General features: G+C 39.7%; 1 protein-coding gene across 2 annotated transcripts; it reads left to right on the forward strand.

Moving 5' to 3' along the window:
* Window positions 1-4,079: 4,079 nt before the first annotated feature.
* On the forward strand, window positions 4,080-14,686 carry LOC131888482 (sodium-dependent proline transporter-like). 2 transcript variants are annotated; one of them, XM_059237348.1, is made up of 11 exons: window positions 4,081-4,410; window positions 6,993-7,078; window positions 7,171-7,528; window positions 7,590-7,736; window positions 7,998-8,327; window positions 10,148-10,538; window positions 10,610-10,833; window positions 10,903-11,045; window positions 11,235-11,447; window positions 11,512-11,697; window positions 14,131-14,686. In XM_059237348.1, the coding sequence occupies exons 1-11, from the start codon at window positions 4,146-4,148 to the stop codon at window positions 14,410-14,412; spliced, it is 2,625 nt and encodes an 874-aa protein (XP_059093331.1). In that variant the 5' UTR covers window positions 4,081-4,145; the 3' UTR covers window positions 14,413-14,686. The 2 variants fall into 2 exon arrangements, with proteins under 2 accessions (XP_059093332.1, XP_059093331.1); XM_059237349.1 differs by lacking the exons at window positions 11,235-11,447; window positions 11,512-11,697 and having other exon boundaries at window positions 4,080-4,410.
* Window positions 14,687-15,523: the final 837 nt, after the last annotated feature.

Raw genomic sequence — 15,523 nt, forward strand, 5'->3', positions numbered from 1 at the left:
GAACTTATACACTAGCAGCCGGTCAGCTGACATTCATTTGCTCTGAAAACTAGTCCGACGGGCTAGCTCTCATTGCACTCTCTAGGAGTTGCTTCCTCTATGAAGTTGTCTTTGATTTTACTCCATGGAATAACGTCAGTTGCTCATGAGAGCGTTCACTTGATAAGCTCTATAGAGGGTGGGTTTAAAGAGATTGGGGCAATGATTGCCCCCGCTCAAATATTTGTTTGATATCGAACCTCAAGCTTTCATGTGTTGTCATAGACTTACAGCAATGTCATACTCAAATGATCTTACTTTAATCTAAAGTCGGGTGGTAACCCTCCCATCATTTGCCTCCAAAACTATGTTCTAAGATGCAAGTGACAACTGTTTTGATGACAGAACCAAAACAAAGGACCTGCTGAAAACCGGTAAATGGCCCGGGGAAGTGGGTGAGCCTTTTGGTGTCCATCCTCAAGCATAGTCTAAGAACAGCGTATCCCTTTACAACAGACCAGACCGAGGGTAAAGATCAGGGATTGCACTGAGCCCAAAAAGCAAGAAGACTAAAAAATATTCATCAAGCAATTTTCATCTTAAATACCACACTGATATTAGAATATCCAAACAAATAAAACACTATTTTCACCATTTTTAACTTATTTTGTACGTTTTCGGAACTGATTTTGTTCGATTTTCGTAACCCAAAAACAACTATTTCAACAAAAATCACAAACCATTTTTCCGACCCTAAACATCACTTTCATCACCTATTGCGAAGTGGTGCACTTCAACCTCGGCAATTTTCTTTGGTTATACTTTGTTCCTAAGTTATCATTTTTCGAGTACTTGGTATTAATGATTTGCTCGTTAATAAGAACATTGTTATCAACATGAACCTTGTTTGGGCCATTCTGGATGTGGTGCGTACAGCCATTTCCCGTCCTGTTAAGTTCTTCAACACTCCTGACCCTGTTTCAATATTGGGCAAATGATGCTTTCAACGAACGCTATTAGGCCTACCCTTCCTTTAACATTGTAGGCCTAATGCCGTTCGTTGAAAGCATCATATACCTAGTATGGAATAAGGGTCAGGCGTGTCAACATTGATCTTGCTAGCGAGTGGGTCTGAAACCTGTTTTTAGAAAATGTTAACCAACTACGATGTAATCGAATATCGAAACTAGCAAACTTGCAGAATTTTGGCAGTATCTATTGTGTTTGATGAGGAACATCAGATCCTCAAAAAAAAAAATAACGAATTACTGTAATTTTGTTAGTTCTGCTCCGAAAAGAGTAATTCAGAAATATTATTTAATGATACTCTGCGATGGTTTGGTTAAAAGGTACTAATTACTCGAGACTTGAATTTATTTCATCTCCAATAGGTATATGACCAAACCATTAAATCTAATTGATCTAAATCAAAGAGAAGAGCTGAACTCAGTAGAAAGATTGCACACAACCTGAAATGTACTTAACAGTTAATCTTATCATGCTTTATGTCTTCATTTATGCACTGTATAAGTGTCATACGGAAATTTTCGTGCCCTTAATGAATGGTTTACGGCCACTTAAGTATTTTTATGATTGTGAATTATTGTGAAAATGATGATATATCTCTTTCAAAAAGGCAAGCATAAATCATAAATTGATTAGTTCGTTCCTACTTGATTACTGATTGATTAATTACCTTATTTCTTTATGGTTTAGTCTTAAACGAGTTTCGCATATCGTGATGATCGAGAACTAGTGTCAACCTATGTCAGAGAAATTTTTATGCAAGTTGAATTGACATTTGGAAAGCGCCACAAGACATTGATCTCTTCATATCGGTTTCATGATCACGTGAAGTTTCACTCCGAGTTTGAAACATTGTCTCTGTTTCAATGGTCTGATGGTTGGCCTGCCAAAAAACTGGCAACGCATTCTGACTGGCATGATAAATACGTTTGTCGGATCCATCTCCACGTGGCCGTGGCGAGAGTGCCAATACATGGTGCTTTATCACTGAATTCGGTAAACGCTTCAAAATATCATGACTTTGTGAGGCTTCATTGTGCCGCTTTCCTGAATAAATTAGTGAGGATTTTTCCTCGACTGGAAAAGTTCCAGGTTGATCAAGTAGCTCTGTTGGATAACGTACAATGTCGATGGATTGAGGCCTTACTCAAAAAGTCATAAAAAAAACAAATTTCCTATGACGGCAGGCCCACCGTCTTGTCAAAGTTTGGTAGATTGGAAAAGTGTCAAGAAAGCGCAAAGAAGAGTCTGCAAGATGGAAAGAGATCACAATAGTCTGGCCGCGATGTTATCTTCTGCGACATTTTTTTGCCATCTAAGGGTCCAGCTGTGATACACAAAAAAAGTCGCTACATTCTGCTGGTGGAATACAAAGATGGCAGGAAGGCAGGGCGCTCGCAGAAATGAGCAAGCCCAAGAAATGCAGCACTTACTATGTACTCCATCTTAGTACACTGTAATAGAAAGATTATGCGAAGCGCTATCTAACTTGTTTATGGTAAAACAGCTTGTAGTTCCCGAAAAGGCAAGAAACCAACATAAATTTAGATTCTTGAATAGCTGCTTACAGACCTCAAATTTTGACGAAAAAGTGGCTGTCGAGTAAAAGTAGTATCATTACACCATATTAAAATGTAACAAGATGGCAATTCCTTTTTCGACAAAAGGGACAAATTATTGTAATTATGCTTTGTGTAATTTTGTTACTACTGCCCTGGTCAACACCTAAAATGCATTCGCCATTTCATGATGCCCTTTCGTGTGAAGAGAAGCTTAGCCCTTGCTGTTCTCTTCAAACTAGATGGCATGAAGTGGTGAGCGCGTTCAAGATGTCCTAGTCATATGATCTTTCTTCAAGCCTCACGTTGTTGAACTACATACAAGAAAAGAAAGCCCTCGCTATTGAATAAATAGCTATTCTTCCACGATAGAAAATGAGAAGCACTTTTTGACCTATGGAACAATGGTAAATGGTATGCAATATTTAAAAACATGTAATACGTGTGAAATGGTCAGGTCGAAGAAAAATTGTGCCAACTTTCAGTGGTCGCTATCAATTCAGTTCATGATAATTGGTACCCGTATCGAAAGAGCTTTCAGTACAATTCTGCAGGTTTTTTTCGAAGCGTTCTGTCAGTCAAAAGTAGACACTCCCCAAAAAGTATCAAATAAAACATTTTCAAATATTTGCCCATTTCGGAGCATTTCTTTTTAATGACTAGCTGCTTTTTGGTTCAAATTTCCGCAAAATTGACGGTTTGTGTGTCAACCAATTTTAAAAGTGAACTTTTCATGTCAACCTCATTCATTGACGAAGTTCGATTTTCAAAAAGTGCAATTGCTTCAAGTTCTTGGATGCATTTCGATACTTTTGCTACGTTTTTTGCTGGCAGTACTTGTGCATAATCGAACAACGCCTCATTCAGATTAGTCATGGGCATCTTCAACCCAGAAGTTACGTCGTTGATACATCAAACATTACTTAAGACCCAATAAAACTTGCGAGTTAGCCGTTGATTTGGTCCAATAATCTGGCATAATATACCAAAATAACAAACGCTAAATCAAAAGATGTGATGTCGATAACGAATAAAAGTGAGCACATTTTGGTTCTTGAAAATGAACAATGAATTAGCGATCAACTCTTAACGGGTCTGAAAAGTAGCGTTTGTTAAACTATCAGTAAACTAAAAATACTCGAAAGAGGTGGAAAAAACAACGTCACAAGCATTAAATAATGCTTGGCAATTAATTTTCATCGACCACTTATCTTAGAAAATCTAGTTCAAGCTTGTAGTTACTTTTGATTTGGAATTGACTTGGAACAATGGGCTTCAATTCAATCGCCATGAATGTGGCAACCAGGATCGAAAAGAAAGCTCCAGAAATCATTCTAAAATAAGTATCTTGCCCAATGTCAATCTCGACCAATCAAATCTCGTATGTCCAGTCAAGAGTTCACTCAATCGATTTTTTCAGGTTGTTGGGGTTCCAAGACCAATTATAAACCTGGGATTGGCCTCAACACTGAGCTTTCTAGAACCTTGAGCTGGCCTTCCGCCTCAAAATACAAGCTTTGGGGCCTTTTCGTCCAAACTCATTCGTAGTGTGACCTTTCCAGAGTTAAGGTCCACTTGATTATGTCGGATCATGATTCAGGACGATTGCCTTGGACCGCAGGTGGGCGGGACAGAAGACCTTCTAATGACACCCGAAGGACGCCTCTAAGCGATGAGGATTCCAGTGATGAGGACCATGAGAAGCAATCCCGACGATCTTCGAACCACTCGCCAAGATCGCGTCACTCAGACCGACGAAGGCAATCGGAAATTTCGATTGTCTTGGAACGTTCCAGAAAACAATCCAGGCAATCTGCATTATCGGAGATTCGACAAGAAGCCAAAGGTACTTGGAATGGGCAAGTTTTGTTGTTTTCTTGATTATTTATGGGCGATGCTGATGGTGTAGTGCTTTATCAAATAATAATTGCATTCAAGTGAATAATTGAAAGTGCCTGACACGCAATTGAGCAACGGGTCTAAATATGCTTTTATTGCGTGGCTTATGTAAAAACATCTGGACTTTTTCGTCCGTAGACAAGGCCACGGACTTCTAGAAATATGGACTGCGAATGAGCTTCCCGGCAAATCGGCCTGCTCTTGGTCATAGCCACTCTGAGCCACTTTTCGAATAACTAATAAAAGAAGAAACATAGATCTCTTCAATTAACGGTAGATCAATTTTATATCATTTACATGCAAAGTCGATCGCTTCAAAGTTATGTTGTCAAAAGCTTATGAAGCTGACCAAGAGCAGGCCGAAAATTCAAATTTTATGTAGTGTTTACTACATAACTATGAACATGTATCCTGAGTTCCCTAAGCATAGGTTTGGGCTCAAACTTGGCTGAGTTCATCTATTCAACAAGACCTTGTGGTCGTGTGAAGTGCTTATTTGGAACAAGATGAGTGGTTTAGCAGATAGGATATTTTTGCTTCTGTTTGCAGTCCATATCTCAAGACGTCCGTGACAAGGCAAAGTAGTCAATCTTTTATAGAAAACGCAGTATTTCAACCATGCCCACTACACCCCCGAGAAATATCTTTATTTTTTTGCCATTTTGGAAAATATTTTGTTGTGCTTTTTGATAGGAGACACAGCTGCAAACTTTTGGCATACAATGTTCACAGCTAGCCCAATGATGATTTCGTATATCATCTTAAAATTGGCATTAACAAAGCAAAACCACCTCACAGTAAGCATCATTTTTGTTTTAGGTTACAAGAGACCAGTGGTGGGCATTTTTGATTAAGAAGTTACCTTGTCAATTGTTAAATCATTACTTGAATTTTACCTATGAGGTGCCATTTTGAGATAATAGGAAATTAATATTTTTTTCTAAAGGACCAAGTATTTTCTCGACTCTTACATATAAATCAAAGTTCAACAACCAAAAGAGTTTTTCCAATATGGCTACAAATGGTGACATTCTGACCGCCATAGAACATGAAAATGAATGAACCTCGTTTTCCATTTCACCCTTTTATGGACAACGGTACACTAGACATATTTGACGCCGCCAAATGTACCCAAATACCCAATAGTATGGGGACGTTTAGGTAGGCTCTGGCAGGTACGTTTGTTTCCTGGTATGTGCTGGTCAGTGATGCAAGTTTGGGGCTTCAAGCACGTTTTTGAGAAGCTGACCCTTCTTTCACATTGTTACATGCGGAAAGGTCAGCTTCGTTAAAACCAGTTTGAAACGCCAATTTTGCATCACTGGCATTGGCAGGCAAGTTTGTTACTGGTACCAGCGCTTGCCTAAATGTCAGAATAACGAAAGATTTAGAAACTATTGAACTCAACCTCCCGACAAGATATTGGAAAACTCTTAGTCACACTCATAGAAAGTTATCTATGGTCACACTATCCAAGTCACGCAGATTCACTCGCCATAGACATTCAAAATTATAGGGAAGAAGATGACAAGTTTTAGGCTGTAGCTCAAGGATGTTGTATATAGAAGAATCTTCGTCATCCCTTTTTTCTATGGTTATATATATCCCTCTGACCTTAATTCTCTCGCTTCTTTTTGGTGAGGCCGTATGAACACCTATGCTAACGCGACTCCTGGCAGAAATCTGGGCTCTCTCCAGCCTCCTGTCTATCCATTACCCTTTAAATACTCAAAGAAGTTCATATTTAGGACTTGTGCCCCCTCTGGCCCGATATTAAGGTTACCCATTCCATCAAGGGTAGCCACTCAAGAAACAAAGCATTGCTTTTGATTCCTTTTTAAGGGCGGCTTTGCACGAGGATGGAAAACCAGGATTGAATCCGGTTTGTGAATGGAAGTAGGACTAGTGATGGGGCAAATACAGACTCGTGCCCAAGTCCTTTCTAAAAGACTCAAGTTCGGGTTTGTGAAAAGAATATTATTCTTTGGTTTAAATTTCGCAATATGAGTCTTTTTGTTCGACTTGAGTACAGTGAAAGACTCAAGTCCTCTGCTGGACTTGCCCCAGCACTAGTCATACTTCAATCCTCAAACCGGATTCAATCCTGGTTTTCCATCGTAGTGTAAAGCTGCCTTAACTTTGCTGAAATCATTAATCCCCTTCACAAATTTAAGAATGGATTAAAATGCACGAATTCGGACAATTCGCTCAATTTAGTGCCTTATAGATCAAACAACTTGTCATTTTGGTGTTAGTATAGTTGAGCAATCCAATCCAAGAAACGGGGTAAGGGTGCGGTCCCTTTCATTTCTGACTTGCTTCACTTTTTTCCAAAAGTAATTAGGCCCGATTTTTTTCTCTTTTTGTCCTGCTTGAAAATCATTAAAGTTTCTCAATTGATATACTTTCAAAGCACTATCAACTAAATAATATTTGAAGTAAAAACCCAATCAATCAATCATTGTGATTTCTCAACTTTCATGATTTCCTTAAATTAAATGCTGTACATTCCAACCTTTCAACTTGCAGATGAGGCGAGCTCAATTCCCTCAGAGCACTTGAGCAACTTTGATCGCTATCGGAAGCACTCAGATCTCGATGATCTAGGAATAGTGGTAATCAGTCCTCATTCTATACTCTATGACTTTGTTGCATTGTTCCGCACTAGCTTTTGATCTTTGTACGTTTTATAATTTTAACATTGCAGGATGTCCATGATCGTAGTTTCCAAGGAACGGAGGAGGGTTCCAAGAAATCTGATGCGGAAAATGACGACGATCCTCCATCAAGAGATCGTTCAACGGAACGGAATCCTCATGAACGCGGGAAATGGTCTGGCAAGCTGGATTTCTTCCTATCCTGTTTGGGTTACGCAGTTGGTTTGGGAAATATTTGGAGATTTCCGTACTTGTGCTACAAATTTGGCGGTGGCGCTTTCCTGATTCCTTATCTGATCATGTTGTTCTTCATTGGGATCCCTTGTTTCTTCATGGAGTTGGCATTGGGCCAATACTCGGCTATGGGACCAATAACCATCTATGCGAACATTGCTCCCATTTTTGCCGGTAAATCAAGTTGGAGGATTCAAGGGTGACCATGCTTTTCATTTTCGGACCATCATTGCAGGACTTGGATTTGCCAACTTTTTTGCCAGCGCTGTGGTCGCCATTTATTATAACATGCTCTTGGCATGGACCATATATTACATGATCGCTTCATTTACGACCGGAACGCTCCCTTGGGAGACCTGCGACAGCAGCTTCAATACGAACTGTAAGTGCACTCGAGGCATTTTCAGCTCAGACACATTTTAGAAAAGAAAGCCAAGCAAATGAGTAAGCAACCTTGCTCAAGAGTAGGGACGGTATGGACCTCAAATGTGATTGACTTTACCGCATTGCTCAATCTTGATTGACTTTTAATGACAAAAAGGACATCTTTTGACAAGAGCTGTCATTTGTCAGATTTGATTCTGACGAGGATGTGTTTTTTGAATTCTTTTTCCTTGAATTGAAAATTGGGAAATTTTCCAAGTTTGTTTCAGTGTCAACGACTACAAGAACTGCACGGAATATCGCAAACAAACAGAAACGTCGTCAAGTGGTCCAGAAGAGATTATTTATCATCGAGGTCGATGTATCACGGATGGATCTATCATCAGTGAGATCGAGAATAATATCACCTACTTTTATGGCTGCCAGAGACCAGTGGAAGTGCTGGAGTCCGATGGACCCAATTGTCGAAGGGTCATTGCCACCAACTACGAACCAGGGGTTTACATCAACCCGAACGATTGCGTGGAACTAAGCCGACGAAACGAGTTCACGAAGGCTTTTGACCTGCCCCATGGGATCAGGAACACAGGTATGAAGTACCCATAAATCATTCCGAATTAGCTAAACATTTAATCAGGGACTTTACGTAACAAATGTCATACTAAAGACTTTACAAACGGATTGGCTTGTGTTGGAATCAAATCTGTTTCAATATGTGTGATCTAGTTGGAATTTCACGGTTCGAAGGAAGCGGAAGGCTGAAAATATGATCATTTTCCTGGGAAATCGGGAGCGGAATTACCTGGAAGACAATCTCCCACATTCATGTAAAGATCGAAAGTTTCCATTATCCCCTACTCGCCTTGGCTATTTTTGGACATATACATGTTCCCCCAGAAAAGATTGGGCCTTTATCATATTGCTAACAACTAGAGGGCGGATTTGAAAGTTGCTCATAATGAAAAAATGTGTTCACATTATTTGATGTTTTAGCGAAAAACCATTTTAATGGCATTCTCTCAAAATTGCACCTCTTTTCGTCAATTCTGACCTGGAAAACCACCATTTCACCGACATAACACTGTTATTTGAGTCCAAGAAAATTGGTAGAGCTCATTACCTTCTAAAATTGAAATATCAGTAATAAGTGAAACGAAAAGCAAGATAATATCCAAATTCTGCAAACTTTATTAATTTCCTATCTAAAGTAAAGGAAATTCAAGCAAAAATGATGTGCGGCACCCTGATCTTGTGGAGGGAGAGTTTAGACAAACATCACAGCCAACTTGAACCATGATGCAATTGAATTCATAACCATCAAGTGAGTTGACCAATGAAGCTCAAAAAAGTCATACATTTATACTAGCCGTACTAGTCATACTAGCCGGAAAATTGAAATGAAATGCCAAGTCAGTAAACGCTTGGTGCAGGTTGCTTGTGACGTTTTTTTTTTAATTCTCCCTCCATTAAATGCCTAAAATCAGGGTGCTGCTCTTTATTTTTCCGTGAATTTTTGTTTATCTCACCTGGCTTATCATTACAAAATGAAGCTTTAAATTGGAAAAATAGAATGTGCGCACAACAGGAGCATTGGATTGCCCCTCCATGTGTCCAAATTTCTGCTTTTGAATTTTAACCACTTTACCGAGATGGAAGATGAGAAAAGACAATAAATTAGGTGGCAATTGTAATATTAAGAATATTCATTGATGCAAGGTAAATACAGGGTCAAAATGTACAAAAATGAGGGTTGAAAAATTCAGTGTTCTGGTTTTGAAAAGAACAAAAAGTGATACATGTTGGAACCATACAAAATGTTTTTTAACCGTGCAAAGGTTTTGATTTTCCAGGGGAATAAGAAATGAAGGTATGTCCAGTCATACTCAAGCTTGTAGAGTAATTATCAGTTCCAGTAGTTCGACGTTGTGATGAGCAACAATAAGGTAATCTCATATAATAATGATACCTTAATTTTTGCAACCATAACTACTAAAGAAGTTGTGCCTTACAAAAAAAAGGAAAACTGTCGCAATTTTTTTTGTTGTTTGATCGCATAAAAATGACATTTTGTAGCTCAAAACATCACTTTCAAGTCCGTCCTCTAGTAATAACAATCAGATTGCAAGCAAACATAGATCAAGCATGATCAAGCTGACTTCATCCCTTGGTTGTAAAGCTAAGCTAACCAAGGAGATTAATCATAGGAGTGCCCAATTTTGAGTCCAAACACACCTTGCAGTTCATCCATATTTCCTCAAATAGGTTTTGACATTTTCCATCTTTGCAATAAACACCATATAAATAGTATTCACATGAAAGAGGTCTACTTCAGGCCATTAACAAGAGAGCCCCACGAATTGTGCTTTCCTCGTTTGATTCATTTAACCCGAAAATCACCAAACCTTTTAGCTGCCCAGGAGTATTATACACACGAAGTCCTCAACGAATCCAGCGGGATTGACGAATGGGGTGTGCCTCAATGGAAGTTAGTGCTCTGTTTACTGGGAGCTTGGGTGGTGATCTTCCTCTGTCTGATCAACGGAGTCCACAGCTCGGGAAAAGTGGTATATTTCACTGCCACTTTTCCCTACATTATCCTGGTGATCCTGTTCTTCAGGGCCGTCCTCCTTCCTGGAGCTTGGGAAGGGGTCAAGTTCTACATCATCCCAGAATGGAAACGCCTCAAGGACATTCGAGTTTGGGAGGCTGCCGCCATTCAGATCTTCTTCTCTTTGGGCGTTGGGAGTGGCGGTCTGATCACAATGGCCTCTTACAACAACTTTGACAAGAACATTTTCCGGTACAACTCAGAACACATACATAGGCATTGGTTCCAAATTGAAGGTCAACGAACAATCACTTTTGTTATAGCGATACCTTGATTATTTCTTTGTGCAATTGCGCAACATCCATTTTTGCCGGATTTGCGATTTTCTCCGTCCTGGGATTTCTTGCCACTGAACTTGGAGTGGCAGTGAAGGATGTGGTCAAAAGCGGAACTGGTTTGGCCTTTGTTGCTTATCCAGATTTGGTCACAAGGTTACCTGCGGCCCCTGTTTGGGCAGTGTTGTTTTTCGCCATGCTGTTTACCTTGGGTATTATTCATAAAATATATATTTCGAGTCATTGACATGTAAGACCAAATTCACTGTTTTACTCTATAGGTCTGGATTCTCAATTCACGTTTGTTGAGACCTTGGCTACGGGGATTTTGGATTTAAAGCCTTCGTGGCGGAAGCGAAAATGGATTGTGGTTTTGTTGATTTCGATTTTAGGCTTTCTGATTGGTTTGCCCCTTACTACGCGGGTAAGCCAGAGTTGGGAATTAATTCCACCCTACATATTGAAAAACAACAACGTGTCGTGACATTGAGGTTTATGTCGTTTACGTTCGAGTTTGAGGAAGTTCCAACTTTTTTCATCACGATCCCAATTGTATCAATACTATAGGCAACAATTGAAGGTTAATTGCTTGCTTGAACTGTTTCCCCATCAGGCTGGTGGATATTTACTTGATTTATTGGACTATTACGGAGCAGGCTGGGCTTTTCTGTTCATTGCCCTCATGGAATTGATCATCGTGTCCTACATTTATGGTCTTCGTCGTTTCTATCGTGATCTCGAAGAAATGTTCGACTTCAGACCGAGTTACTGGCTTCAAGGACACATGACCGTCATCTTTACGACTGTTTCACCTCTGATTATTCTGGTAAACCAAAACCAAGCCATTTTTGAGAATACACACGGTCACACTGAAGGTGCATTTTCCACAGTTCATTTTGGTCTATTCTTGGGTGGAACATAACCCTTTGACTCGGGATGATTATGAGTATCCGGAATGGGCCAATATTGTTGGGTGGGTCATCGGATTGATCCCAATTGTGGCTGTGCCCTTAATCGGAATCATTGTCGTGGGTTACAGGTTCTGTAAAAGAGATCGACACTACGCCCTGAAGAAGGTAAACCCGGGACCGATCAGATCATCTAAAGCTTGATCGATTTCTTATGCCACATCCGATTCGGCTTTTCATCATAAACGACTTGAAAATATTCAATTGCCGAAGAAGCACGTGCAGAAGACTTCTTCATCAATGCATAGAATAACTAGAAACTCATAGAAAATTGAAACTGATTAAATGTAAAATGAATGGGCATAAGAGACTCCTTTAAAGTGTATGATAAACAGGCCTGTACAAAAATACAATTTCAATTATCCACAAAATGCACATTAAATTGCAAAAAATGGTAAGAAATCGATAGAAAAAAATGCAAAAAGCTGATATTTTTCGATCTGCTTTCTTCTTCTACAAAATCATGCGCAAAAATGTAAAAAAGCAAAACATAGCATCAGGGAAAAATATAAGAGAATATTGACTAAAGATGCACATACTTCTATTATAAACACTCTATTCTACTGAATCACTATGCAGGTCTTACATGTGTTGGCAACCAAAACTCAAGATATTTTGATTTTCAAAGCTGAGGAAATGCAATTCTAAAAGTCTTGCTAAAACCGAAATAGTCAGCCAGTCAAGAACCAAGAGTTTTAAACAGTAAGAAGGAAAATTACTAACTCTGTTCTTAACACCCCAAAACAGGGCAAAGGACTGATAAAGATCGGGAAAAATGCATTCGCAAGGTTTTAATGGCCTTGATGCTGAAGCGTTACAAGTACATGTAACTAAATACATCTCCAAAGTGATTAATTTTGAACTGTGTTTTTATTTCATAACACAAATTTGCTCCGGTTGGTTTTTAAATCCCTTTTTTAGGCCCAGGACAAAAGAGTGACAAAAATGACTTGTCAATATCAGATGGAGACGCTTGTCTGTTCCATGTCTTTGTTTATTCGGAATACTTTTTTCGTTTTTGAGTGCTTCTGGTTTTAGATTTGCCACGCGTCCTCGTGCTTTCTTTGGAAGTGAAGTGAATGAAGGCGGAAAATTGATGAAAAATAACATCAAGATCGATCATACATCATCGAAAATTCAAGTTACTTCAACGAACGGCTCAGTCCGAGAGGGAGATGCTTCATGGATAGTAATAATTAGAGACAGGAAAAACATTTTGTTTCGGCATTGAGTGTAAATTCCAGACGTTTGTCAAAACTAGTTTTGTTCACAACAGATATTTTTCTTCGTAGGTGAACTTGTGCTCAGAGAACTATTCGCATTCAAAACTGTTCAACATTGAGCGGCAGAGCTATGAGACTGAAGATAAAAAGTCACTACTGCAAGGCAAACTAGTCTTGACAAACGTCTGGAATTTACCCTTAACGTCAAAACAAAATGTTTTTCCTGTCTCTACATGTAGTAATAATTCAAGGAGAGGAAAAAAGCTTTTAATTTTTTATTCGACACTAAACTCCAATTGCTACCTGAACAGAGCGCCTATTTGCATAATCGAAACTCCTATTAAACCATCCAATACTTCACTTTTGGATCTCTCCTCCTGTCTCTTTAGTTTCCTAGAGTAGACTCCCCGTGGTGAGATCGAGCACCTACATTCTAAATGGAATATTGTCAATGCGAGAGGTGATTTCTCCAGTTTTAGAATCGTGCTGATTTAAAATCAAGATCTTGGTCGGGTTGGGGAAATCGAAGAATAGAGCTACTCTTGTTCAAACACCACATATAGGGTGACACATGAATTTTATGCAAAGAAGTCGCCTACAACGTCTTTTCTGCTCTTTTTGGATTTGACAAGGTATTTCTAGAATCTCTGGATATCAGCCTGAATTGAGAATTGCTCCTTCCGTTTCCGTTGAGTGCTTCCGCCAACTGGGTGACAATAACAATTTGAGCCCCATCATTACCATACAAGCAATCTGTTCTCTCTTCACTTTAGCCGATGTTTTGGGTGGGTTGACGAATATTTTGCTTGTCCCACGCAACAGTAAGCCGAAATGCTAGACCCAAAACGGCGCTTAGACAACAGCTCAAACCTGTTTAATGTAATATGACAGAAGAGAGCCTTAGTAGGGCAAAGATTTACCATTAGGATTTCTATTAAGAATTTAGAAATACTGCCAAAGATTCAGATTTATACTAGAGATGTCAGCATTTCTTCGACTGCGTATACTAGAAATCATGTATGTAGTGGGTCACCATTTAGAAAAGATATTCAATTGCCCTATCTCTCTCAACCCTCATGTTTCTGACAGGGCAAAACAAGGAAAGTACGAATCATTTCTTTTTTATACCACAAGATGTTTGGGTTGGACGTTCTTAAAAACTCGCTATTATCAAGATGATGTTTTCGTTTACTTTTTTGTATCAACACTCTGAAGCTTTTACGCTTTTTCATAAAGCACGATTCGCATAAGCGTATTTACATATATGAGAACCATTTTTAGCGTAAGTGCATGAAGCCTACTATTTGTATATTTTCAGAAATTTGGCAAGTTATTTCACTACACGTCCAAATGGAGAGATAATGAGGAAGATGCGGACGATTCGGACAGCGAGGATGATAAAAACTCCGACAGAGATGAAGAAAAAGCCCAACAACGGTTAGCCCGGCGAGCGGAGAGGAAAAAACGCTTCCGCGGACGAAGTACTCGTCGTGTCCGAGCTCACTCAGGTCAGCGTGGAGCCCGCAACTTTTTGAGGCAATCAAGGAAGAAGACCAAGTCGTCCGAGGATGGCGATTCCAGGCCTCCATGGAGATTTTAAGTTGGACCCATCAAACAATCAAAATGTGTGTTTATTTTGCGCGACAATCAGTCCACAAAAATCCTTATTCAGCGCCAGAGACGCCGTTCGAATTTTAGTACTTGCACCACCTACTGAGACCAAAGTTTTGTCAATGTTCAGCTTGACTGAGTCCTTAAAAAGGTTGTTAATTTGAGCTCGTTAGAAATATTGCTGATTCCACAACGCAGTCCCCCTGCATTTTTCCCTTACCTTTGATCAATATATTTTACTAGAAGTGTACAACCATACAAAAGCTGCCCTGTTATTTTTGTTCCTGGAACAAAAAGCCATTTTATGGAGATGACTTTGATCCAACTAGAATTTTAGCTGAAGGTTTGGCTGAAAATGCATTTTACGAGTGTTCACAGTTCTTTTGTGCTAGAGGTTTGATTCCCACCATTTTTGCGGGGTAAGTATTGAAACAAAATACTTGGTAGACATTATGGACGAAAGGTTTGGAGTTCTATTCGCAGAATAAGCATATGATTAAACATGTTTAGGTCATTTTGGAGTGTCTTTAACCGCGTAGCATCAAGAGAGAGAAATGAGAACCCTCCTCTCCGTTCCAGCCAGTCAGTTGAACCCTCTCTGCTAAGTCAAAATTAATCCCTGGTCTCGATCCGAAAGGTTTGGCATTCGGCACCAAGCGTGGCCTTTGCTTCGCTCCACTTTTACTCTTTGCACACAAGGACGGGTAGTTCTGCGAGACTGTAGTTCCCGTAATGAAATAGGAAGACCAGGGTCCACAGACGTCGAGTAAGTACCAGGCGAAACAAGGGCAACCCGAGGGAGGCCAATGCGTGGACTTGGACCCTGGCTCAGGAGGAACACTGAGGGTATGAGCCGCTCAGGGCTGGAGAACACAAATACACTTGAAAGCACATACAGACAAGGAAAGAAGGAGGAGGAGGAGGAGGAGGAGGAGATGGAAATTTTGAGCGCTTTTGGGCGTGCTTTTCATCTCTCTTTTCCCTTGGATGAACCTCTAAAGCACAGGACGAGAATTGTTTTGAGTCGAAAGTCAGTGAGGTATACTTTTAATGTGGCATTTTCATGTGTTTTCAGGTGGTGAACCAAAATCCCATACGAA

This window comes from Tigriopus californicus, chromosome 10, assembly GCF_007210705.1.
Source record: "Tigriopus californicus strain San Diego chromosome 10, Tcal_SD_v2.1, whole genome shotgun sequence".
In the NCBI taxonomy this organism is placed as follows: Eukaryota; Metazoa; Arthropoda; class Copepoda; order Harpacticoida; family Harpacticidae; genus Tigriopus; species Tigriopus californicus.

Coding starts and splice junctions, on each gene's coding strand:
- LOC131888482 (XM_059237348.1), top strand. CDS start 4,146: ATGTCGGATCATGATTCAGGACGATTGCCTTGGACCGCAGGTGGGCGG. Junction 7,079..7,170: donor TCGATGATCTAGGAATAGTG/GTAATCAGTCCT, acceptor TTAACATTGCAG/GATGTCCATGATCGTAGTTT. Junction 10,834..10,902: donor CGCCATGCTGTTTACCTTGG/GTATTATTCATA, acceptor TTTACTCTATAG/GTCTGGATTCTCAATTCACG.